The following is a 23,836-nucleotide window of genomic DNA, read 5'->3' as shown; positions in this document are numbered from 1 at the left end:
ATCTGGGTTATAATGGTTGTATTGATGTATAGCAACTTGAAATGCTCCCAAAAATGGCTCCACAGCATGTAAAAACATAATATAAGCTCTGGCGGACTTGGTTCTATGGTAGGTCTTAAAGGGTTAAGGTCTTTCAGCGCTCTATGCAGCTCATCTAGAGTTAATGCTATTACAGGTAGTATCCTTAAAATTGATATCTGATTTATACAGATTTTCAAAAAATGACGAGAAAGTCGCATTAATGGACTGAGGATTTGTTGTATTTTTACCATTTGCAGCTGTTATAGCTAGGGATGGGTAGTATCCAGTGTCATTATGGCACCGGTTTTGACATAAACGGTAGTAACCAAACCGAAAAGCAGCGCACATTTCGGTGCTTTTTTTCCTGAGATGTCATACACTTTGGATTCTAGCCAATCATTTTACCTTTCCAAGGATAGTAGGCGGGGCCAGGTACGTACGTTCTTTTAGAGCAGAGCTACAGATTAAAAATGCCCAAGGCGAAGCGGTCAAAAGTCTGGCTGTACTTCACAGCAAAAGATGCAAACTCAGCAGCCTGCAACAAGTGCTTTAAGCTGATACTGTGATACTGTCAAAGGAGGTAACTCCTCGAATCTGATGGAACACCTGGCGACGTATAGCGGGTTTTTTTTAAAGCCGAGAAATGCACCGTATTTGATCGCTTGCTGCGAGACCTCACACCGATCGCATCTACTGCGGGTGTGGTGCCTGTTATCGGACCCGGAGTTAGCAACATCCCCCAAAAACCCGAAGAGGAGAGTCCTGGCCCCTAGCCCTGCCAGTGTAGCAGAAATGATGACGGATGATGATGCAGCAGCAGCCGTTCTTCTCTGCGTGAGTAGCTTAATGTTGTTCGTGTGTAATTTACGTTGAGTACGCTAACCATGTTATTAAATTAATGCATGTAAGCAAACACCGTCGCAGTTACATGCGGCTGTCTTCTTGTTTGATGGCAGATACTCCCTTCACCCTGGCCAAAAAGGCTAAAATGACCAAAGAAAAAGTGGGAAACAGTTAAACATGAGAGGTTTTTGGACAAAGTTTGTGTTTTTTCCATTGTTTAAGCACTGCTTCCACTTCTTTATTTTTTTTTTATTTTTTCTTTTTTTTGTGTCCCGTTTGGATCTTTAGCCATCAGAATTGTTGTCTTAAGGCCAAGAAAGATGCCGAGCGGATTTATTTTACCAAGTGGATCATCATGGCCTTGCCATATTGGTCCATTTGATTGACCCTTATTATAATTATGAATTTATTTTATTTTCGGTTGCTACAAACGGGACAGACATGACTGGGGGATAGGACAGGGAGAAAGAATGGAAGAAAGAGGGAGAGAAAGAAAACCAAAGGGGAGAAGAGATGGTGAGAAAGGGGGGAAGAAAGAAAGAAAAACAAACAAAACACCTGGATCACCTGTATGGAGAAAAAAAAAAACAGAAGCGAAAGCAAACAAAAAAAAGAGCAACATAATAAAAAAACAGCACCATCACAATAAAGCTAGCAGTAGATAACAGTAGATACTAAATATTAAACGCTATTGTGCAGCACGCAAGATAGACAGCGCACAATGTGCTTTGAGGCAGCAGCCAAGAAAGGTGTAGTCCGTGTCTGTGAACACCCGTGTGTACACCTGTGTGCACACCTGTGTGGATCAGCATGCTTGTATTCCAAAGGTTTCTCCATGTAACGATCTGCTAGGGAGTGTGGGGAGCCATAGCCCCGTCACCCAGGGCATGAAGCAGGTATGGAGGAGATCCAGGCCCCAGATATCCAGAGGCCCCAGAGTACAAGGACCCGAGGAGGACCACCAAAGGGGGGGGGACCGTGCCACCCTCCTGGGAAGAGCTGAGTAGAGCCCCAAACGAGAGGCCACTCTTTATAACACAGTTGTGTAAACTGAAATGTCAAAAGTCTGCAGGACCAACTCAATGAATACAGCTCACCATTAATATTATGACCGTTCATTAAATATCAGGGAAAACATTGTTGAATAAGCAACACTGTGTTCGGGAAACACATGCCAGCTGAACTTAAAAGAAAGGTTTAGAAGACATATTGTTGTTTTGAGCAAAGAAGGGCTTTCTCAGCATGTGATCACAGAAAAACTGCTTTTTATTTCATTAATAAAATAACATCATGAAAATGATGTGCCCATTAGTGTTTTCCTTGTTTGAACTGCATAAAACATATAATGCACATGTATGACTTCTATCTTTTTCCATATTCGAAAACATATTTTATAAACACTGGAAGCAGTTTGTTGTGCAGAGTCATTTTTAAAAAGATGATAAATAAAGTCACACTTTAGTGTGTCTCTGTGTTTGTGTGGATGTGTTGGAAAACACTTACGTGGCCAGTTAAAGTGGGTGTCAAAGATTACATGTATTAGAAGTATTAAAGGTAATGAGCCCTGCTCTAAACAGCTTTCACAAAATGCTTCATGAAGCTGGATCTATTCAAGATCATATTCCTTCATTTCAGATGGCTTATCACCTCGTGCTTTATGGTGGTTTTTGGCTGTGGCTGACCTTTGAACATCTTTTTTAGGGCTCCTGTTGGCCTGTGGGATAGGTACTTGGAGCTGTCCTGTAAATCTGCTATTCTATGAGATATATGAGAAGGGGACTCAAGTTTAGAAAGAGAGGAGACATATTTGCACAGTCAAAAAAAACTCTGTGACTATTTGTAGGCAGCATGTTTCACTGTTTCAATTCAATTCAATTCAATTCAATTTTATTTATATAGCGCCAAATCACAACAAAAGTCGCCTCAAGGCGCTTCATAGATACAGAGAAAAACCCAACAATCATATGACCCCCTATGAGCAAGCACTTTGGCGACAGTGGGAAGGAAAAACTCCCTTTTAACAGGAAGAAACCTCCGGCAGAACCAGGCTCAGGGAGGGGCGGGGCCATCTGCTGCGACCGGTTGGGGTGAGAGAAGGAAGACAGGATAAAAGACATGCTGTGGAAGAGAGACAGAGGTTAATAACAGATATGATTCAATGCAGAGACGTCTATTAATACATAGTGAGTGAGAAAGGTGACTGGAAAGGAAAAACTCAATGCATCATGGGAATCCCCCGGCAGCCTACGTCTATTGCAGCATAACTAAGGGAGGATTCAGGGTCACCTGGTCCAGCCCTAACTATATGCTTTAGCAAAAAGGAAAGTTTTAAGCCTAATCTTGAAAGTAGAGATAGTTTCTGTCTCCCGAATCCAAACTGGAAGCTGGTTCCACAGAAGAGGGGCCTGAAAACTGAAGGCTCTGCCTCCCATTCTACTTTTAAATACTCTAGGAACAACAAGTAGGCCTGCAGAGCGAGAGCGAAGTGCTCTAATAGGGTGATATGGTACTACAAGGTCATTAAGATAAGATGGGGCCTGATTATTTAAGACCTTGTATGTGAGGAGCAGGATTTTGAATTCAATTCTGGATTTAACAGGAAGCCAATGAAGGGAAGCCAAAACAGGAGAAATATGCTCTCTCCTTCTAGTCCCTGTCAGTACTCTTGCTGCAGCAGGCAGTTTAAAGACAGGCTTTACGCCGGCTTGATTTATTCTCTGTGTATTAGTTTACATGTACAGCCAGATTACAAGGAACCTGGAAAGCACGTCTTTAGACTGAGGCAGGAAGCAGGAAACCCACACTAGCAGACTCTACTCAAAACCACCCAAAACAGGAACTCTCTGTCTAAGAAGTGATGGTGCTCACCACTGCAGCACCACGCTGCCCTGTTAGTTTCTGTGCTGGTAAAAATAAAGATGAATAAATAGTTCACTCTGACATATTTCCTGTGTCACAAACACTTCTTCTCTCTGCTGCTTCTATGTACTTACAGTTTGTAGAAGGCAGCGTCTAACAAAGCCGTGTTATTATAAACATACTGCAGCTGCTGAGTTAAAGCTTATTATCTCTGTGATAGAAAATATTAAAAACAAAACTTCTTTCAGTGTTTTACATTCTTGTAACTGAACTTCAGATCTTGTTGAATGTTGTTTTCATTTGTACATAACTGACAGTTTGACGCCTCCTGACGTGTCAGAAGAACTGTGACTCGTCCTGTTTTACTTCCTCTTTGTTTTCTCTTCAAAGCTGTCGGACTTAAAGACACAGACAGACGGTGAAGCTGCTCAAAGATCTTTCAGCTCAAAATGTCTACAGAAATTCAAAGTGTTGAAGATTTCAGGGTGAAATACAGCAGAGGGTCCCAAGAGGATGGAGGAGTGAGAGAGCAAAGTGAGGTGGAGGTGTTAGATGATGGAGAGCAGCACCCTGACGTTGGCCTACAAGAAGCTGGTAAGCAGGAAATCATCAAAGTGACAAAACCAAAGAAAATGTTGATGATGAAAGTGTTGTTCAGTGTCTTTTAAAGCTCTGATATCCGACCACTTTAAGACATATTAGTGTTCGTGTCACATGTCCCCAGAATATGTTTCCAGTTTCAGTCCAAACTGGCACACAGATCATTTGTTGCACTGGGCCTGTTTACTCCCAGTTAGGAGCTCCGTTTCTAACCGTCTGACTGTTTCAGTGTCTGTGGCTTCAAGTCAAACTGGTTCAGCTGCTGCTCTGCTTTCAGGAAGAGGTCTGTGAGTGACAGAGAGAAGCAGCCAATAGGAGCAGCACAGCTCTTTTAACCTGTTAGTTAATGCAAAGCGTTTAAATCAGTATTTCATAGTTGTTCTGTGGTCCGACAAGGAACAGATGGATATCTAAACAAATTCTTTGTTAAGTCAGCTCTATCAAAATGCAGTATATGTGATTAGGAGAAACACAAACAGATGAAAAAGCTTTTAACTTAAAAGTGTTTAAGTGTAGTTTGAACTGTAGAGTTTAACTGTACTAAAGAACAGAGTAACCAATAGAACTCATTTAACTCATCAGCCCTTAATGTTCCTACAGTTCATGGTTGTTCCTTAGTATTACATTTGTATATCACTCATGTGTGCATATGATAAAGAAAATAACTGTTACATCAGGACTGCTAGGTATCCTGTTCCCATGGAAACATTGTCTTCTGAAGTATTTCAAGAGAAATCAAACACACCTGTCCAACAGCAGCTTAAACACGCTAAAAAGATATCAGTTTTCTGATTTCTGTTGGTCAAAATATATTTTGCTGCTGACCACAAATTTGTCTAAAATGTAGTCATGTCTCAACATTGGCAGCCACATTACAAAAAACACATTTTGTGATGTGCAAGAACCACTCGATTTAACATTCCTACAAAGGAAATTAACTAAATGTCTCTTTAGTGCCTCATCAGTGGACTCTTTGTGTATTTTCTGCATAGATGAACACTTCCAGAAGAACGTTCCAGCTTCAACAAGAAGCTGGCTCAGAGTTTTTGAAGTAAACCTGGGAGTGCTGTATCTTCTGATGCTGGCTGGAATCACGACACGCTGTGAGGGAATTTAATTCCAGCATGTATTAAAAATTATTATTATAATTTTAATTATTATTATTTACATTTGACATCTCTACATGAAACTATTTGAAATTTTAGACCTGCTTTTGTCCAGTTCTTATTCTCCTCCTGCAGTGTTTCCTCTGGTAGGATGTGATCTTTTTTTGGGCTTTGAATACATAGTGCAGAAACATATGTAACGTTTATTTGTTTTTAACATCTATTCCTTTTATGAAGTTAGGCTAGAACAGGAAAAACAAAAAAATCATCCACACTGCTTTCTAACGGGACCACACTCTCACACTCTTCCTTCCTTGCTGCAGGGGAGGGGTAGTGCAGTGTGCTCAGGGGGCAGGGAAGGCTGGCCAACACTACAGCTACCATCATTCTAACCACATCTTCCCTATTTCAGTAGCTTTCAATGGCTCGAACAGAAGAAAAGGGTTGGAGTAGCTGACAGGGACAGGAAGAGCGAGCAGGAGAGAGTTTCTCTGACAGTGTCAGAACAAGCAACAGCAGATGGGCGCTGGGGAAACGTTTTTGATAAAAAAAAACACATTATAAATTAACAAACATCTGGGCTGATTTCTTCCCCACCTACAACACTCAACACGGTGATTCTGTGATTATATCAACAAAGCAGACAGGCAGCAGAATCTGCTGAAGAGTGATACAGGTGCAGTCACACTATGTTAGACAGTGGCGGTCTGTTATCATTATGCTGGCTAGTTAGCTCACTTGAGATAATTAGGGAGCTAACAAGCTAATGTTTGTTTCATTTATTTGAAAGGAAAATGAAAAACTTCCGTCGATGATATTATTAAGTTTTAAATCAGTTTTGTTGCTCTTCTAACTAGATATTTTAGTCACTTTGGACAAAGAGCAGCTGCAGAACAGAAACAATGAACTGAGCAACAACTTCAGCCTTCTGGCTAATCACTCCGGTCAGCTACAGGAAGAGGTCAAGCAGCTCAAAGAAAAGATGGAAGGTAAAACACCTTTGAATCACGATATGAAAACATCTCTGTGAGTCAAGTAATGCCTGTAACTTTCAGCACTGAGTAGAAACTGTATTTAAAACATGTGTTTGACATTAAGAGAAGTGTCCCGATCGATGGACAAGATTTGGAAGCAGCTGTTACTTTAAATCCACTGAGGCAAAGCACTGGCAAGAGAGCAGGAGAGCCTGTCAGGATAAAGGAGCTGATCTGGTGATGATAAACAGCAGAGAGGAACAGGTGGGTGTGTTTGTTCATGTCTGTGTGATCTTTGATGGAGATGACAGTCATCTGTTACTTGTGTTTTTGACCTGCTGTCAGTCTGTGACCTGCTTCCGGTTTCCACTCTGATGAATTTCTCTCTGATTTCTGCACAATGGAAGAACTGAAAACTTTCATCACATTTATTCTTCCTTCAGACATATTCACAAGATGATGTCACTACAACAGAAGTACTGAATTATGACTGGAGACAATATTTTTATCTCTACTCAAAAAGGAATTTATCAATGAACTGAACATGAGAGGAGAGTCCTGGACTGGTCTGACAGGAAAACACACATCAGGAGGATATAAATGGGAATGGGTGGACGGATCAGCGCTGACACAAACGTGAGACATTAGTTTGTTTCTATTCCAGAGTTATTATTTAGAAGTGAAACATTGATGTTTTGGAAGATAGATCAGCAATACATGAGTTGAGCTATTTTCCAACAGCCCCACAAACTGAATGTAAAGAAAAGCAGAAATCCTCCTTTGAATGAACAGCTGTGCTTGAACTCTCTTCATCTGCAGTCTGTGATGACGTTCAGTTACAACAAGTCAGTTTGAAGAAGTCAGGATTGAAACATGTTCAAACCACTGAGTTTAGTCCAGTTTAATATCATATTTTATTTCTCTGACAGGTTGTGGGCACCAGCACAGCTGAGTACGAGTTATGATTCCTATGGAGTCTGCTGTGATGATAATGGGAACTTGAAACAGGCAGTTGAACATTATGTTGGTTACAGCTCGAAGACCTTCATCTGTGAGAAATGAGTTTGGTGCTTTGATGTAAATGTGAGTTTGAAATGTTTGAATAATCCAACCAAAGACACCTCACTATGAAATGTCCTGCATGAGCCTCAGACTCAGCTTACAGTCTTTACTTGTTCATTCTGCATCATATATTGATTACATATGTTATCTAAGGACCTTGGAAAGAAAAGCTTCTGGACTTCTTTAAGTTGCTTGAAGACGTTTCACCTCATCCACCCCTTGGATGATAGGTGAAACAAAAAAAAAAAAAGGGGGGGGGATGTACAATCCACATAGAGAAGCAAGGCACTGATAACTATAACAATAGTAGCAGCAACAATAACAGTAACAAAACAAAACGAAACCGGTCTCAAAAGGAGACTGCTATCCTTCCAGTGATCCCAGTCCATCTTCTCAGTCTTCAAACTATTTAAATGCTTAAGAGCTTACCATGCTAGTCCACACCCAAACCAAAACGCAGAGTATTAGACCGAACTTTGGAATATCTAACTGGCAACAAGTGATATAACAACACATATCCCAAGCATAAATGGGACTCTGTAGAGTTTAATTGTCGTTATTATCTTGTACCTGTTTAGGCCATTCATAGTTACTCCAAACTATGTATTGTCAGTGCAGGAAAACAAAAAGGGAGAGCGAGTCCTGGCCCTGGACATATATTAAGCGCACGTTTTGGGTCTTTAAAGGTCATTTCTTGTCCGTCCGCGGTAGTAATCCTCAGCGTCGCTGGATACCTCAGTGGACTCCGTTGCAACTGTGAAGTAGATTCCTCACCTCGGTAAAGGTGGCACGCTGTTTACTCACAGCTTGGGTGAAGTCCGGCAGTACGCGAATACAATCACCATCTACAGTTGTTATCACCCCAGCCTCGGCTGCCTTTCTGAGAAGTATTTCCTTTTCTGTGAACTAATGACATTTCACTACAAATGCGCGGGTGGCTGGTCATCTTGAGTTGGCTTGGTGCAGAGGGTCCAATGCGCCTATTCTAGAGTCGGCATTTTTTCCGGACCAAGAGCATTTTTCAGCATTTCCGACACATATTCAGATGGGTGTTTCCCCTGCTCTCAGATGTGTGGCTTTCAACCTTATCCAGTCTTTTATTGAGCTTCTCAACGACGTTACGCAGCTCTGTTTGGGTCTCTGCAGCCTTTTCATCTATTTTCTCCAGCAAGTCTTGCTTCATTCATTGCAGCTCCTTCAGGATTGCCTGCTGCTCGCCCGCAGTTGTCTCCGTGGCATTTGGACATGCTAGGCTAGCTGGGCCAGCAACTAGCTCTCGTGTCCTGCTCCATCTTGTTGGCTTGAATTTTTTTGGGCATGTTGTCCATAGACCGGATGGTTCTTTTCTAATATGTTGTTGCTCTCATATGTGAAGTAATATCACGTAATTTTCTAAGAATTATATGGTAAATACAAGGGTTCGAGTGCAGAGCTCACAAATCAATGTCCTCACATGGCACTGCCGGTTAAAACATTTAACAGAATATAAGGGAATCAGCTCAGATGTTATTTTTAAGGCATAGATTTAGAATTCCCTAAACAGCTAATGCCAGTTCATGCTTAATACCATTTTGCACCACAAGATGGTACAGTTAGACAGCTTCTAGTCTGCACAGAGATCAATCTTGTATTGTTTGTTTTCACAATACATCATTAATATTTTTGTTTGCTACCATAGGGGTGAACACCCACACTATATTCAGCTGCTGTAAAACTGCAATGAGATTTTGGTTCACATTTCTGCCAATAAGTTGATTCATTCCCATTCTCATGTTAATTCACACTTTGCATTTTGTAATTTAATGTACTGTATATATCACACACTTAAACAAAACAAAAAGTTTTGTAAAACTGCTGATTTTTTTCTTCTTTTTATACTGAAAAACATTCCCTTTGTAGTCACTCCTATTCTGTAGCACTACCGAGACAGTGAAGTACCGCAACAGTAACATATGAAAATAAGCACCAAAACACAGCACCAGGTTGTCCCAGTGCACGTATACATTCTTTTGAGAGAGGATTAGGGCCACTGGAAAAAAGAAAAACTGGGGACATCTTTTTTTTTTTCCAAAGCTTTTTTTATTTACCTCCCTGGTTTCTGAGTCCTGGATTTTGATCCTACTCTGCCTGCCACACAGCGCGCATTGACAGAGATAATTGTACCACATTTTTCCAATATAAAGTGAAGGCTGAATTTCACCTTAGTATTCTGGAGGGCCAGGAGTGACAAAATGATTTAAATAAATATGGTAAATGGTAAATGGCCTGTATTTGTATAGCGCTTTACTAGTCCCTAAGGACCCCAAAGCACTTTACACATCCAGTCATCCACCCATTCACGCACACATTCATACACTGGTGATGGGAAGCTACATTGTAGCCACAGCCGCCCTGGGGCGCACTGACAAAGGCGAGGCTGCCGGACACTGGCGCCACTGGGCCCTCTGACCACCACCAGTAGGCAACAGGTGAAGTGTCTTGCCCAAGGACACAACGACCAAGACTGTCCAAGCCGGGGCTCGAACTGGCAATCTTCCGATTACAAGGCGAACTCCCAACTCTTGAGCCACGATCGCATCATTAAATAATTTAATATTTGTCAATTATAAAGTAAATCTGTCATTAATTAATTAACATGAATTAATTCACCACTGAATTAATTAATTAAACATTTAATTATATTTTTAATGATGTATTTACTTAATTTATTTTGGCACTCCTGGCCCTCCATATATGCTGATGCGTCACTTTCTTTCCTGTGTCAGAAAAAAACAACAACAGGTGCTTCTTTTTAGTGACTGATGAAAAACACATTTGCGTTATCTGCAAATTATTGCTGCTGACAAAAAATAAATATTTAAGTGATAAACATGAAAAACTTTTTGTCTGTTTGTTTATTTTGAATTGACTTTTATTAAAAGTCCTACTAACTACAACATAAAGCACAAATGAAGTTTGACACTCTGTGTTTGTGCTTTGGTCTGTTGTGGCTTCCTGTTTCATGACTATTAAAAGCTGACTGACTTTGAAAGACACAAAGAGACAGTGAATCCTGGTCAAATGTTTTCACCCATCGAGATGTCTGCACAAATTCAAGCTGCTGCAGATTTCAGAGTTAAATACAGCAGAAGGTTTCACAATGATGTACAAGAGAGAGAACTCAGCCAGCTGGATATGTTAGATGATGGGCAACAGCATGATGTCAAATCACACGAAGCTGGTAAGTAGGAAGTGCTAAAAATTTCAAAAGAAGAGCCAACTAAGATTTTATTGTTGATACTTTAATGAGGTTTAATAGCTATTCAATCTTCAAAAGTTTGCAGAAAAAAAAAGAAACTGCATGCCTATAAATTATTTCCAGAGAAGTACTTCAGTGGTGCAGACAGAAGTATAAATACCAGGAAGTCTTGTTATATATTGTGTACGTGTACCCAAAGGGGAAAAAAAACAGAGGTTGTCTTCAAAGCTAGTTCATATCCACTTTTATTTTGAACAAATCATGAAGATATTGTTTTTGTAATATTTAATTAATAACAGTTATATCATAAAAGGAGACATGGTGTAGTGCGTAGAGACGAGTGTCAGAGGTGATTTTTAGTGAGTAGTAATAGTGAGTAGTGATAGTGAGACCTTGTATGATATATGGTTTGGGGATGGTGGCACTAACACAAAGATTGTAAACAAAGCTGGAGGAGACAGAGTTGAAGATGTGAAGATTTTAATTTGGACTGACCAGGACAGACGGGATTAGAAATTAATAAACCGGTGGGACTGCTTTGTTGTGTGGCCCACAGAATATTGGTCTGAAAGCTGCAGGCTCTGCCTCTCATTCTACTTTTAAATAAATGGAGTGATAAGGAACTATGAGGTCATTAAGATAAGATGACCTAGGATAAGATTCCTCACAGTGTTACTGGAGGCCAAGGTAATGCCATACAGAATAAGCATCTGGTCCGACACCATATTTCAAAGATTTGTAGGGCAGAGTGCATTAATCTCAGTTTATCTATTAGGTTCATAGTTTCCTATGAACATTAATATGGAAGCATCGGGATCTACAGAGGGAATTTTATCTGCAATTTACTGCAAGTATTGGTGATGTTATGACTACAACTATAACTACATCAGAGAGTACTTATGTCTCTCCTTGACCTCTTCCAGTTTGATTCTAGAGCAAAGTTGTCCACGGAGGTCAGCATAACCATTATTCCTGAACTCAGCGTTCAACACCATAATCCCAGATATCATTATTACAAAACTGAACCACCTGTCACGACCGTGCGGTCAAACACAGGGAAGTGGACTCAAATGCAGACACCACACGGTGGCTCGGCGGTATAGTGAAAACAAAAGTGGCACACAGGGAAAAGAGGTGAATGTAAACAAAGCACTACCCATGAACTAAGGGCGAGAGGGAAAACACTTGACCTCTGAATTAAATCAACCTACTAAACTAACGTACAGCTTCATATTAGGGCACTAAGAACCTGTAACTAAATGCACACTGTGACTGGCAAGAACTAAAAGACAAAACTACTACTAGGAATGCTGTGAAAGTAAACAAAGTTATGAAGCACTAGACTTGGCTAGAACAATCTCCACAATAATAGTCAAGCATGAACACAAGAATCACACCGTGTGTGCGGCAGCAGAGTCCAAAGGGGAAAAGTCTCTTTAGTTGGCTGGGGAAAACAGCCTGGGCATGACACTAGGTATTGCCTGGAGCAGGCACACAAGGTAGAGGATTACTGGGTTACGCTTTCAGAGTCATTGTCTGGGTGGAAGGCGAGGCTTGGGGGGAATAGAGGTCCGGGTGAGGCTAAACCAGTTCACATACACTCACTGTGAAGTGCTGGGCAGGGAGGCAGGCAGGCGAGTAGCGCAGAGTACAGAAAACAAATCAGCGACGGGAAGTAGAGTGGTTAATGACGGCAAGATCCAAACCTCTGTAAAGTTGCAGTGGGTGAGAAGACAGGATTAGCTCGAGAAAACACTAAAACAGGATTTACTAGACTATGGCTCTCACCAACATGGGTTAGCTGACATTCCGGCGAGGAATGTTTGAGAACGCTGGTCTTAAGAGCCTGCCAGCTGATTACATACAGGTGCCACAAACGAGGGGGGTGTAGTGACTCTGCCCAGTGATCGATTCATTGGCATGCAGGAAAACCCAGCACTCACTCGGACCATGACACCGCCTTCAGATCCCCCATGCCAGTTGCTCGGGATCAAAGATTTCCTCAATCCATTAGACTTCGTGTTTGGTATGCAGGCACTGCCGTTGCCTGCTGTAGATCCTATTATTGTGTGGATCAGTGAAGCGATTTCTCATTAAATCCTGCCATACAGCTTGATGCCATCCATCTGAAGGTGGCTAACAACTGCTTAGTTCCATAGTCAGCATTGTTTATGATCTTGCTGAGGGGGTTCAGGCCTATGCAGAACCGAAGTGGGGACAGGGCATCTCCTTGGTAGATCCCACACTTGATGGTGATTTGTGCTTTTGACTTGTTGGCTTCTAGTGTTGTTCAACACATCTCCATTGAGTTCCCGATGAAGGTTCTTGAGGTCCTGTTGATCCTGTGCAGTTTTAGGTATTCTAGGATCCAGTTGTGGGGCATGGAGTCATAAGCCTTCTTGTAGTCTTTCCAGGCAGTGCACAGGTTGGTCAGTCTGGTCTTGCTGTCTCGAATGACTGCTCCACCTATCAGTTGCTGGTGTTTTGCCCCTCTAGTGTTCCTGCCAGTTCCGTTCTGCATCCCACTAATTTTTTGACCTGTGTGTCTGTTCATCATAGCCACCATGATGCCTATCAAGAGCTTCCATGTGGTATTGAGGCAGGTTTTTAGTTGGTAGTTGGATGGGACTGGTTCCTTCTGGGGGGGTCATTTGGGATCACAATTGTCCTGCCAACAGTAACTAATTCTGGGTGTGTCTCATTCATTAGCAGCTGGTTCAGTTTGTTTGTTCAGTCAGATGCTCATCGAGTGCAGTTAGCTTTAGCCAGTCTGAGTGAATCATGTCAGGGCTTGGTGCTGTCCAACTCTTCCTACTTGAGAATCTTTCTTGGATATTTGCCACTGTGATGGTTACTTGATTGTGTACAGGGAGGTTGCTGTGGTCTGCTTTTACCACAACTAGCAACTGCGCATTGTTGTTATCTCTTGCGTCCTTCTCCACTCCTCCAAGACTCTTCCTGTATTGCTCTATCTTCAGTCTCTGTTGGGTTGTTCTCATATTGTTCCCCTGCCACTGAAAGTACACCTTGGATGGTTCAGTGAGGAACATCTGATTTAGCAGCTATGAGTAGCTGCTTGGCAATTTTCAAGAACTTAGGCATGGCCAGCTTGTTGAACTTTTTAGGTATCGCCTTCTTCATCACACCTTGCTGGAGCTCTACTTGCTGGCTAAGATCATGGTAGCACGGAGCTGAAGAATGGTGCAACAAAGACGGTGCCTAAGAAGTATAACAAGCTGTCCATACCTGAGGCCTTGGAAACAGCCAAGCAAAGACTCACAGCCTTGGCCAGCCGCTTGAAGAGGTACACCAGACAGATCAAAGGCAGGAGAATAAACCATCTGTTCTCCACGGAACCAGCCATGGTGTACTCTCAGTGTCAGGGGAACAATATGAGTACACCACCACTCTTACATTTGGGGATGTCCAGCTAATTAGAGGAAGGAGGTGTTGATTGGACAAACCAGGAGTGCACACCTTGATAAGGAGACTCAACTGTGGCTGGGCGCGGCTCGCTCTTCCTTGCTTAGAATTGTTTGGCACGTGTGTAGAGCTCCTCTGGTGTATTTCATTTGTTTGAAGCTTGTGGTGGGAGTAAAGAGGACTAGGTAAGTCTGGGGACCCCATACACTTACTCACATAGAATCTTTTCTGTTAGAAGCATTAGGTAAGTAGGTAAGGCATGTTGGCATTCATCAGACCAGGAAAATGGAACTAATGGACTGGTCAAGGCAGTCAACAGGGCAGCTACTGTTGAAATGTTCTTACAGAACCGACGATAATATCTGGCCATTCCAAGAAAACGATGTAGCTCCCTTCTTGTAGAAGGAACGGGAAAGGTTGAAATGGCACCGATCTTTGCATCCACTGGACATACCTTTCCTCTGCCAACTTGTTGGGCCAGAAAGAGAATGGTGCTTTTACCAAACTCACACTTTGCAAGATTCAAAGTCAGCGAGGCAGCTGAGAGGCACTCAAAACCTGCTTCCAAACCTGCAAACCTGCTACCAATGTAGCAAGATGCTCTGCCCATTCACTGGAATACACAACAATGTCATCCAGATACAGAGTTTGGAACATCAGCCAATAATTTGTTCACTAGCATCTGAAATGTAGCTGGTGCATTACATAACCCAAATGGCATTACTGTGTACTGGAGGAAACTGTCCGGAGTTTCCTGGGCAACAACCACCAAGGCTGGAGACAGAGCAATACTGGAAGAGCATATGGGAGAAGGACGCAACCCATAACAGCAATGCTCAGTGGCTAGTGGATCTGAGGGCAGACCACAGCGACCTCCCTGAACAAGGTCCAGTGACCATCACAGTGGCAGACATCCAAGAAAAAAGTTACCAGTATGAAGAGTTAGACAGCACCAGGCCCTGACATAGTACATGCCTACTGGCTGAAGAAGCTGACTGAACTGCACAAGTGCCTGGCAGCACAAATGAACCAGCTGCTAGTTGACGAGAGATGGAATGGCTGTTTGAATACTGTGCAAAAGAAATGGCACACAGACATGGACAAAATTGTTGGTACCCTTCGGTCAATGAAAGAAAAACTCACAATGGTCAAAGAAATAACTTTAATCTGACAAAAGTAATAATAAATAAAAATTCTATAAATCCTAACCAATGAAAGTCAGACATTGCTTTTCAACCAAGCTTCAACTGAATTATTTAAAAAATAGATGCATGAAACAGGCCTGAACAAAAATGATGGTACCCCTAGGAAAGAATGAAAATGATGTGACCAAAGGGACATGTTAATCCAAAGTATGTCCACTAATCAGCATCACAGGTGTCTACAATCTTGTAATCAGTCAGTGGGCCTATATATAGGACTCCAGGTAGTCACTGTGTTGTTTGGTGACATGGTGAGTACCACACTCAACATGGACCATAGGAAGCAAAGGAAAGAGTTGTCTCAGGAGATTAGAAAAAAAATCATAGACAAGCATGTTAAAGCTAAAGGCTATAAGACCATCTCCAAGCAGCTAGATGTTCCTGTGACTACAGCTGCACATGTTATTGAGAAAGTTAAGATCCATGGGACTGTAGCCAACTTCCCTGGACGTGGCCGCAGGAGGAAAATTGATGACAAATCAATGAGACGGATAATCCGAAGGGTAACAAAAGAGCCCAGAAAGACTTCTAAAGAGATCCAAGCTGAACTTCATGCTCAAGGAACATCAGTGTCGTTGTTTGAGCGAAAGTGGGAGATGACCAAGGAGGACACCATTGTTGAAAACAAATCATAAAAAAGCCAGACTGGAATATGCAAAACTACATGTTGACAAGTCACAAAGCTTTTGGGAGAATGTCCTGTGGACAGATGAGGCAAAACTTTTTGCCAAGGCACATCAGCTGTATGTTCACAGACAGAAAAATGAAGCATATCAAGAAAAGAACACTGTCCCAACTGTGAAACACGGGGGAGGCTCGGTTATGTTCTGGGGCTGCTTTGCTGCATCTGGCACATTGTGTCTTGAATCTGCGCAGGGTACAATGAAATCTCAAGACTATCAAGGGATTCTAGAGAGAAATGTGCTGGCCAGTGTCAGAAAGCTTGGTCGCAGTCGCAGGTCTTACAACAGGACAATGACCCAAAACACAGCTAAAAACACCCAAGAATGGCTAAGAGGGAAACATTGGACCATTTAAAAGTGTCCTTCTCTGAGCCCTCACCTCAATCCTATTGAGCAGCTTTGGAAGGAAATGAAACACGCAGTCTGGAAAAGGTGCGCTTTAAACCAGAAACAGCTGGAGCAGTTTGCACATGAGGAGTGGTCCAAAATACCTGCTGAGAGGTGCAGAAGTCTCATTGACAGTTACAGGAATCATTTGATTGCAGTGATTGCCTCAAAAGGTTGTGCAACGAAATATTAAGTTGTGGGTACCATCATTTTTGTCCAGGCCTGTTTCATGCATTTATTTTTTAAATAATTCAGTTGAAGCATGGTTGAAAAGCAATGTCTGACTTTCATTGGTTAGGATTTATAGAATTTTTATTTATTATTGCTTTTTGTCAGATTAAAGTTATTTCTGTGACCATTGTGAGGTTTTTCTTTCATTGACCGAAGGGTACCAACAATTTTGTCCATGTCTGTATATGTACAATATGGAGTGCATAGTTTTGAAGTTCTGGTAGGTGAGGGTGAGAGTTAGGTATCTATGAAGTGTCACTGTTAAACAGTCTGGTGGCCTGATGGAAAAAGCTGTACCTCAGTCTGCTGGTTTAGCACTGGATACTGCAGTACCTCCTGCCTGACGGAAGTAGTTAAAGCAGTTTATGGCTGGGGTGACTCGAGTCTTTGATGATCCTCTCTGCTTTCCTCAGGCAACCGCTTCCTGGAGATGTCCAGGGGGGAGGGAAGCTCACCTCCAATTATCCTTTCAGCACACTGCACCACTCTTTGTAGAGCTTTGTAGTTGTAAGCGATGCTGTTGCAATACCACGTGGTGATGCATCCAGTGAGGTGCTGCAGCACCTTCTTCACTGTTTTGTTTGTGTGAGCTGACCATGTAAAATCCTCCACCAGATGTATACCAAGGAAACAGAAGCTGCTCACTCTCTCCACAGCAGCGCCATTGAATCGTGATGGGGGTATGTGCTTCCCTACACCTCCGGAAGTCCACTATCAACTCCTTTGTCTTTGTGATGTTGAGGGTGAGATGGTTGTCTCTGCACCAGTATGTCAGGGCGCTGATCTCCTCCCTATAAGTTTTTCATTACCTTGATAAGACCCACCCCTATGCAGTCATGGGTGTAGAGTGAATACAGGAGAGGGCTCAGTATACACCCCTGTGGAGCACCAGTGTTCATTATGATGGGGGATGAGGTGATGTCTGACCACTTGGTGTCTGTCAGGCAGGAAGTTAAGGATCCAGCTGCAGAGAGAGCTGCTCAGTCCTAGATCCTGCAGTTTTCTGTCCAGCTTTGAGGGAACGTTAGTATTGAATGCTGAGCTGTAATCTACATTCTCACATATGTCTCTCTCTTCCCCAGGTGTGAGAGGGCAGTATGTACTGTCAGGGCTATAGCGTTATCAGTGGACCTGTTGTGGTGGTATGCGACTTGTAGAGAGTCCAGTCAGTCGGGTAGTGCAGAGCAGATGAAGTCCCTGACCAGCCTCTCGAAGCATTTGCTCACAATGGGGGTCAGGGCTACCAGTTGCCAGTTGTTTAATGAAGAGATGGTGTAAGATTTGGGTACATGGACGATGGGGGGGCCATTTCGAGGCAGGCTGGGACTACAGACAGAGAGAGGGAAAGGTTGAAGATGTGTGTAAACACTCCAGCCAGCTGAGCCGCACATGACTTGAGGACACGGCCGGGAATCCTGTCCAGACCAGTAGCTTTGAGTGCATTAACCTGTCTGAAGCACCTCCACACATCCTTTTCAGACACAGTGTGCGCGATGATGTCATCAATGACGTGCACACTGTCCGGTCTCGTGGTGTTTTCTGTGTCGAATCTAGCGTAGAATGCGTTTAGATCCTCATGCAGAGAGGCTGTGGTCTGCGGTGTGCTGGTTTTCCCTCTAAAGTCTGTGATTGTGTTTAGTCCCTGCCACATTCTCTGTGGGTTGCTAAACTGTTGTTCCACTCGGTCCCTGGACTCATGTTTGGTTGCTTTAATTGTTTTCCAGAGTTGGTAATTTGCGTGTTTGTAGTTCGATGTGTTTGCGGAGGCAAAAGCTGTGTTCCGTGCCGCAAGTGCCGTGCAAACGTCACTGTTAATCCATGGTTTTTGATTTGGGCAGAGTTTAACTGTTCTGGATGGCATGACATCATCCATGCATTTCTTGATAAAGCTACAGACTGAGTCTGTGTACTCGTCGATGTTGTCAGCAGCCATGCGAAGCATTTCACAGTTTGCGTGATAAAAACAGTCCCACAGCATGACCAACGGTGCACCTCCCTCAGGGTTTTAGCTTCCTGTTTCACCTTCTGCCTGTAGTTGGGCAGGAGCAGAATGGAGCGATGATCTGATTGGCCGAATAGGGTACGGGGAAGGGCTTTGTAATCATCCTGGAAGGAGGTGTAACAGTGGTCGAGCAGCTCTCCTCGAGTACTGAAGTGAATGTGAAGTACCCATGGAGGGTATTTTTCCTTGTAGCTGTTCATCTTACAACCAAGCACCAGAGAGAGGGTCAAAGGTATGAAGGACTTGTTCAACAGAGCACCAATTCACTTGCAAACTCTCCATTGTGTAGTGGTTAGCAGATTCACCCACTTTGCTATATTAGCTTTCACAGCACTTTTCTCTCTATTTTTCTTCTTTAGATGAAAACACCCAAAAGAAGCTTCCAACGGTGAAAAGAAGCTGTCTCACGGCATTCAAAGTGAACCTTGGAGTGCTGTATCTTCTCACTATGGCTGGAATCACGGCACGCTGTGAGGAATTTCATTCCAACATCATTTTCCTTTTTAGATACTTTTTAAAAGAAAACTTTTTATATTTATACTGCTATTTTTAGGTTCTTGTTTTGATTTCATATTTCAGTCAAGAGTAGCTACATACACATTACGGGTGCACCAAATCATTAAAATCCACATTGATAATAATCATACTTAATTTTAAAAAGGATGTAACACACACCCACTGGCCACTTGTAAGTACACCGAAGCACATCACATAAAAGCAACTCAATGCATTTAGGCATGTAAACACAATCAAGATGATCTGCTATTATTAAAAGCAAGCATGAGAATAGGGAAGAAATTCAGACGACTTAATGATTATTAACATGGCATACTTGTGCCTGATGGGCCGGCCTGAGTATTTTAGAAACTGCTCATCTACCAAGACTTTTTCTACACTATCATCTCAAGGGGCCTCTAGTGATCCGCACTATGAGCCACTTCTGTCTCCTAAGAACAGCAAACCGAGGCTACACTTAAAATGAGGTCACCAAAATGAGACAAAAGAAGACTGGAAAAACAATGCTTGGTGTTATGAGTTTCATTTCTTTGGTTGGTAGGATCAGAATTTGGTGTAAACAAACGAAAGCCTTGATCCATCCTGCCTTGGCTCAACCTTTCAGACTTTGTGGTGTCATGATGTTGAGGATATTATCTTGGTACACTTTGGACCCCTTAGTACCAACTGAGCATCATTCACTGTAAACACAACAGCCTACCAGTGTGTTGTTGCTGACCATGTCCATTTATGACCACAGTGTACCCTCAGTGCTCAAATCATCTGGGCTGGTTTCTTAAACATGACAATTAGTTCATTACTTCTTGTTTTATTGCATTTCTAACCAGATGTTTTAGTCACTTTGGAAAAAGAGCAGCTGCAGAATCGAACCAACAAACTGATCAACATTTACAGCCAGCTCGGAGAAAAAGTGTTTGGTAAGAATAAATCAGTAAAATGAATTATATGCAAAAGTCAAAGTTGCTCAAGATAATTTCAGGCTTTAAAATTATAACTGTTTTTGTTATCAACACATTGCAGATGACAACAGTCAGCTACAGAGCAGTTATGATGCCCTGAATAAGAATTGCAGCCAGCTGAAGGCCAACCTGAAAGGTCAGAAGGGTTTTAGAATTTGGCAAATAATTAAGTTAATTGAGAATCCAACTTCGCAATTGTCTTAATGCTTTATAAATTGTTTTTGTCCTCGAGTCATGGAAGCCAACAACAATCAGCTACAGGAAGAAGTGAAGCAGCTGAAGGACGAGATTGAGACTCTGACACAGAAAAAACTCCAATTTAACACAAGTAAAATGTGAAGTATAGTCAATTCTGTAATAGATGACATTAAATGGGTCATTAAAATATTTCTTTAACATGAAGGGAAGAGTCCTGAGGAATGGATAAGATTTGCAAGCAACTCTTACTTTAAATCCACTGAGAGGAAAACTTGGTCTGACAGCAGGAGAGACTGTCAGGATAAAGGAGCTGATCTGGTGATCATAAACAGCAAAGAGGAACAGGTGGGTGTGTTTGTTCATGTCTGCGTGATCTTTGATGGAACTGACAGTGATCTGTTACTTGTGTTTTTGACCTGCTGTCAGTCTGTGACCTGCTTCATGTCTCCACCCCGATGGATTTGTGATTCTCATTTTTCAAGAGTAAAGAAAACTTTCTGAACAGTTGACTAATTCAGCAACCTGTGGGAAAATCAGTTCTTAAAAAATGTATATAATTACTGGGGAAAATGTAAACTTCTGACAGGATTTGAATAAAAATAATAGTTTTTCATGTGATCTACAGGAGGAGCTGATATTCATTGATTCTTTGGGTTTTTCTGATTTCTGCACAATGGAAGAACTGAAACGTTTCATCACATTTAGTTCTTCCTTCAGACATATTCACAAGATGATGTTACTACAGAAGCACTGAATTATGGAAATCCCTTTGTCTTTTCTCAACTAGCAATTTGTTAGTGAACTGAACATGGGCGGAGAGTCCTGGATTGGACTGCAAGCCATCAAAAAACGGATATCGAGATTTGTTTTCAAATGGGAATGGAAATGGATGAATGGATCACCGCTTCAAAAAACGTGAGAAATATTATTTTAAGCCATATATATAAAAAGTTACAAAGTAATGGATTAGAACTGTTTCTCAACAATCACTTCAGATGGAATCAAAAGAAAAGAAGAAATCTTTCTTTGCATTAACCCATATGTCAAGGTCGTGATTCTCTGACCCGGCATTTTGAGTTTGTTGGGTCTGCCCTCTGTGCCTTTTTGTTACATGTTCTTGATCCTGTTTACTCACATGCTGTGTGCGCTCCGTCACTATGTTCTCCTGAAGTCCTTGTTTTTGTCTAATCTGATAAATATAAGATTTATATGAATTTGACAACAATCATGAGTTTTAATGTTTATATTTTAATCGTGTAATAGGTTCTGGGCACCAGGACAGGAGGATGCCAGTCCAGATTACAATGCAGCATGTTGTGATATAAATGGAAAATGGATCAAACGTTATGGATCAAAGACCTTCATCTGTGAGAAATGAGTTTGGTGCTTTGATGTGAAATGTGAGATTGAAATGTTTGAATAATCCAACCAAAGACACCTCACTATGAAATGTCCTGCATGAGCCTCAGACTCAGCTTACAGTCTTTACTTGTTCATTCTGCATCATATATTGATTACATATATTGTCCCTCTGTGCTCTGTGCTGTACAGTAAGGTTGGAAGTCATCCACACAAAAACCTGAAGTACTTCATTACTCTGTAGTTCCAGCAAATTGTTCTAATAAAAGTACAAAATAAAGAAAACTCCAGAATTTCCTTATTTTGGCTGACTAATATGCCTGTTCCTTATCTGGTATTTTATATTAAATGAAATCAATATCAGTCTTCTCTTTGTAATTGAATTCTGATGCCATAAGTGACTGAGTATATCACATGTAGCTGCAGTGTTATAGCTGCAGAGTGTTCTTAAAAATCGTCTTGCAGAAAATCTTTGAATCTTTTGTGTCAACTCAGTGTGGGCGGAGTCTGTCCACAGGAACAGAAAAGGTTCGTATCAAAGTCATGTGTGTACGGGTTCTTACTGTCTTGGTGGGGACCAAAATCTGACATTTACTATATTGGTGGCAACCAACAGCCCTCGTGGGGACCGAAATCCAGGTTCCCCTTGGGGTTGAAGGCATTTTTTACACTCAGAATGTTGTTTTAGTGTCAGGGTTACAATTAGGTTATGGTTAGGGTCAGGGTAAGCAGCTAGGGAAAGCATTATGTCAATGGGATGTCCCCACGAAGATAGCAAACCAGTCGTGTGTGTGTGTGTGTGTGTGTGTGTGTGTGTGTGTGTGTTAGGGGTGAACAATGCCTCATTTGCAAAGAAACAACTAGTATTTGACTGTTAACCTTCTCTTTGTCTGCCAGGTCAACTTGAATCAGACAGTATTTAATATAATCATTCAAATATGTGAAATGTATGGAGGACCACAAGAGCCACGCGCATCGAAATAAAAAATTCTGTGCTTAATTAATGAATTGTAGAATAAAATCTGCATTCGTAAATTCATTTTTGAATTCTAATTTAATAAACTGATTTTTAAAATGCTTTTTAAGTCTTCATTTCAAAAAACATTTTCGGATTCCACTTTAATAAACTGCATTTCAAAATCCATTTCCCTTTCCTGTTCACTCAGGGATTAACATTTGGATTAGCAGTTGGATTAACAACTTCATTTTAAAAATCGTGCTGCTATTCAAATTAGCCACACCGTGGGATGTAAGGAGCTCTCTGATTGGTTGGCCAGACACAGGCTGTCTGCCAGCCTGGCTCTTTCTAGCTCATAGCTTCGCCCTGCTAAGAAGCATGTGTGCTTGTACAAAGGCCGTTCAGCCTCAGGATTTACACTCGGCTCGACACGAATATGTGAGCCGACTTATGTGGATATGTTAAGAATGAAGGGACCCTGCAGCCAAATGGAGAGCGCAACCTCTGACTGAGTGCCCAGTCTGACCACCTGTTGATGGTAACGTGCTAACATCACCGCACGTAGCCCCGTTATTTTAAGGTCATCTTAGCTTATGAAAGTTTTACGTCGCAGCTGTACAAGCTCGCTACGTGTTTTGTAAGCTGCTGTACTCTTCACAAATAAAGCTGGAAGCAGTTCAGACTGTTAGACCCAGCACTGAGGCCTGTTACATTTATACAGTGTTAGAACAATGGCTGCAACCTACAGCCTTTAAACTAGCGATTAAAATGCTGACAGTAAACTCAGTCCAGATGTTACCACATTACTTTGTGATACTTAAGAGTTAAAACAACTGAGACAGGCTGATCAAAATAACAGCTGTCAGTTCTCGCATTTAATATATCAAGACTGGAGATCACACTACTGATTTCAGTTCATTTAATATGTGAGTGCACAGATTCATTCTCAACTGGACATAAATGACGATCAAAGGTTGTATATATGATGAATTCATCAAATCCCAGCCTCTAACACAGTGCGCTGAATCTTAGCTTTGAATGTCCAGTATATTCTAATCAGTGCAATTTCAGCATTCACTGAACTTACAGTATCTACACCTGTGTGGCAAATGTGTGGTAAAGATTCAGATAATGAAATGTAATTATTAACACAATTAAACATCATGAAAAACGAAAGCTGAAATTGATTCAGTTTAGTACTTTTCTCTGTATGCT

General features: G+C 41.7%; 1 protein-coding gene across 4 annotated transcripts; it reads left to right on the top strand.

The window, feature by feature from the left end:
• The first annotated feature begins 3,223 nt into the window (after positions 1-3,223).
• LOC146363577 (C-type lectin domain family 4 member E-like) lies at positions 3,224-22,010 on the top strand. 4 transcript variants are annotated; one of them, XM_084918667.1, is made up of 8 exons: positions 7,387-7,486; positions 18,991-19,101; positions 19,975-20,064; positions 20,168-20,242; positions 20,339-20,434; positions 20,510-20,649; positions 21,092-21,219; positions 21,568-22,007. In XM_084918667.1, exons 2-8 carry the CDS (start codon positions 19,080-19,082, stop codon positions 21,680-21,682), a joined length of 666 nt encoding a protein of 221 aa, XP_084774793.1. In that variant the 5' UTR covers positions 7,387-7,486; positions 18,991-19,079; the 3' UTR covers positions 21,683-22,007. The 4 variants fall into 4 exon arrangements, with proteins under 4 accessions (XP_084774792.1, XP_084774794.1, XP_084774793.1 ...); XM_084918665.1 differs by lacking the exon at positions 7,387-7,486 and adding an exon at positions 10,401-10,685 and having other exon boundaries at positions 21,568-22,010; XM_084918666.1 differs by lacking the exons at positions 19,975-20,064; positions 20,168-20,242; positions 20,339-20,434; ... (1 more) ...; positions 21,092-21,219; positions 21,568-22,007 and adding exons at positions 3,224-4,317; positions 5,316-5,426; positions 6,287-6,418; positions 6,528-6,667; positions 6,927-7,039 and having other exon boundaries at positions 7,333-7,486; positions 18,991-19,096.
• Positions 22,011-23,836: the final 1,826 nt, after the last annotated feature.

Source organism: Perissodus microlepis, chromosome 22 (assembly GCF_051167445.1).
Source record: "Perissodus microlepis isolate ML-2025 ecotype Zambia chromosome 22, ASM5116744v1, whole genome shotgun sequence".
Lineage (NCBI taxonomy): Eukaryota > Metazoa > Chordata > Actinopteri > Cichliformes > Cichlidae > Perissodus > Perissodus microlepis.
Note: the sequence above shows the minus strand (reverse complement) of the source record. Positions and strands in the feature narration are given on the sequence as shown.

Excerpts from the sequence above, each read along its gene's own strand:
- LOC146363577 (XM_084918665.1), top strand. The coding sequence starts at position 10,526 with ATGTTTTCACCCATCGAGATGTCTGCACAAATTCAAGCTGCTGCAGAT. Across the intron at positions 10,686-18,990 it reads TGTCAAATCACACGAAGCTG|ATGAAAACACCCAAAAGAAG; the intron begins GTAAGTAGGAAG and ends TTTCTTCTTTAG. Across the intron at positions 20,243-20,338 it reads GCTGAAGGCCAACCTGAAAG|TCATGGAAGCCAACAACAAT; the intron begins GTCAGAAGGGTT and ends TTTGTCCTCGAG.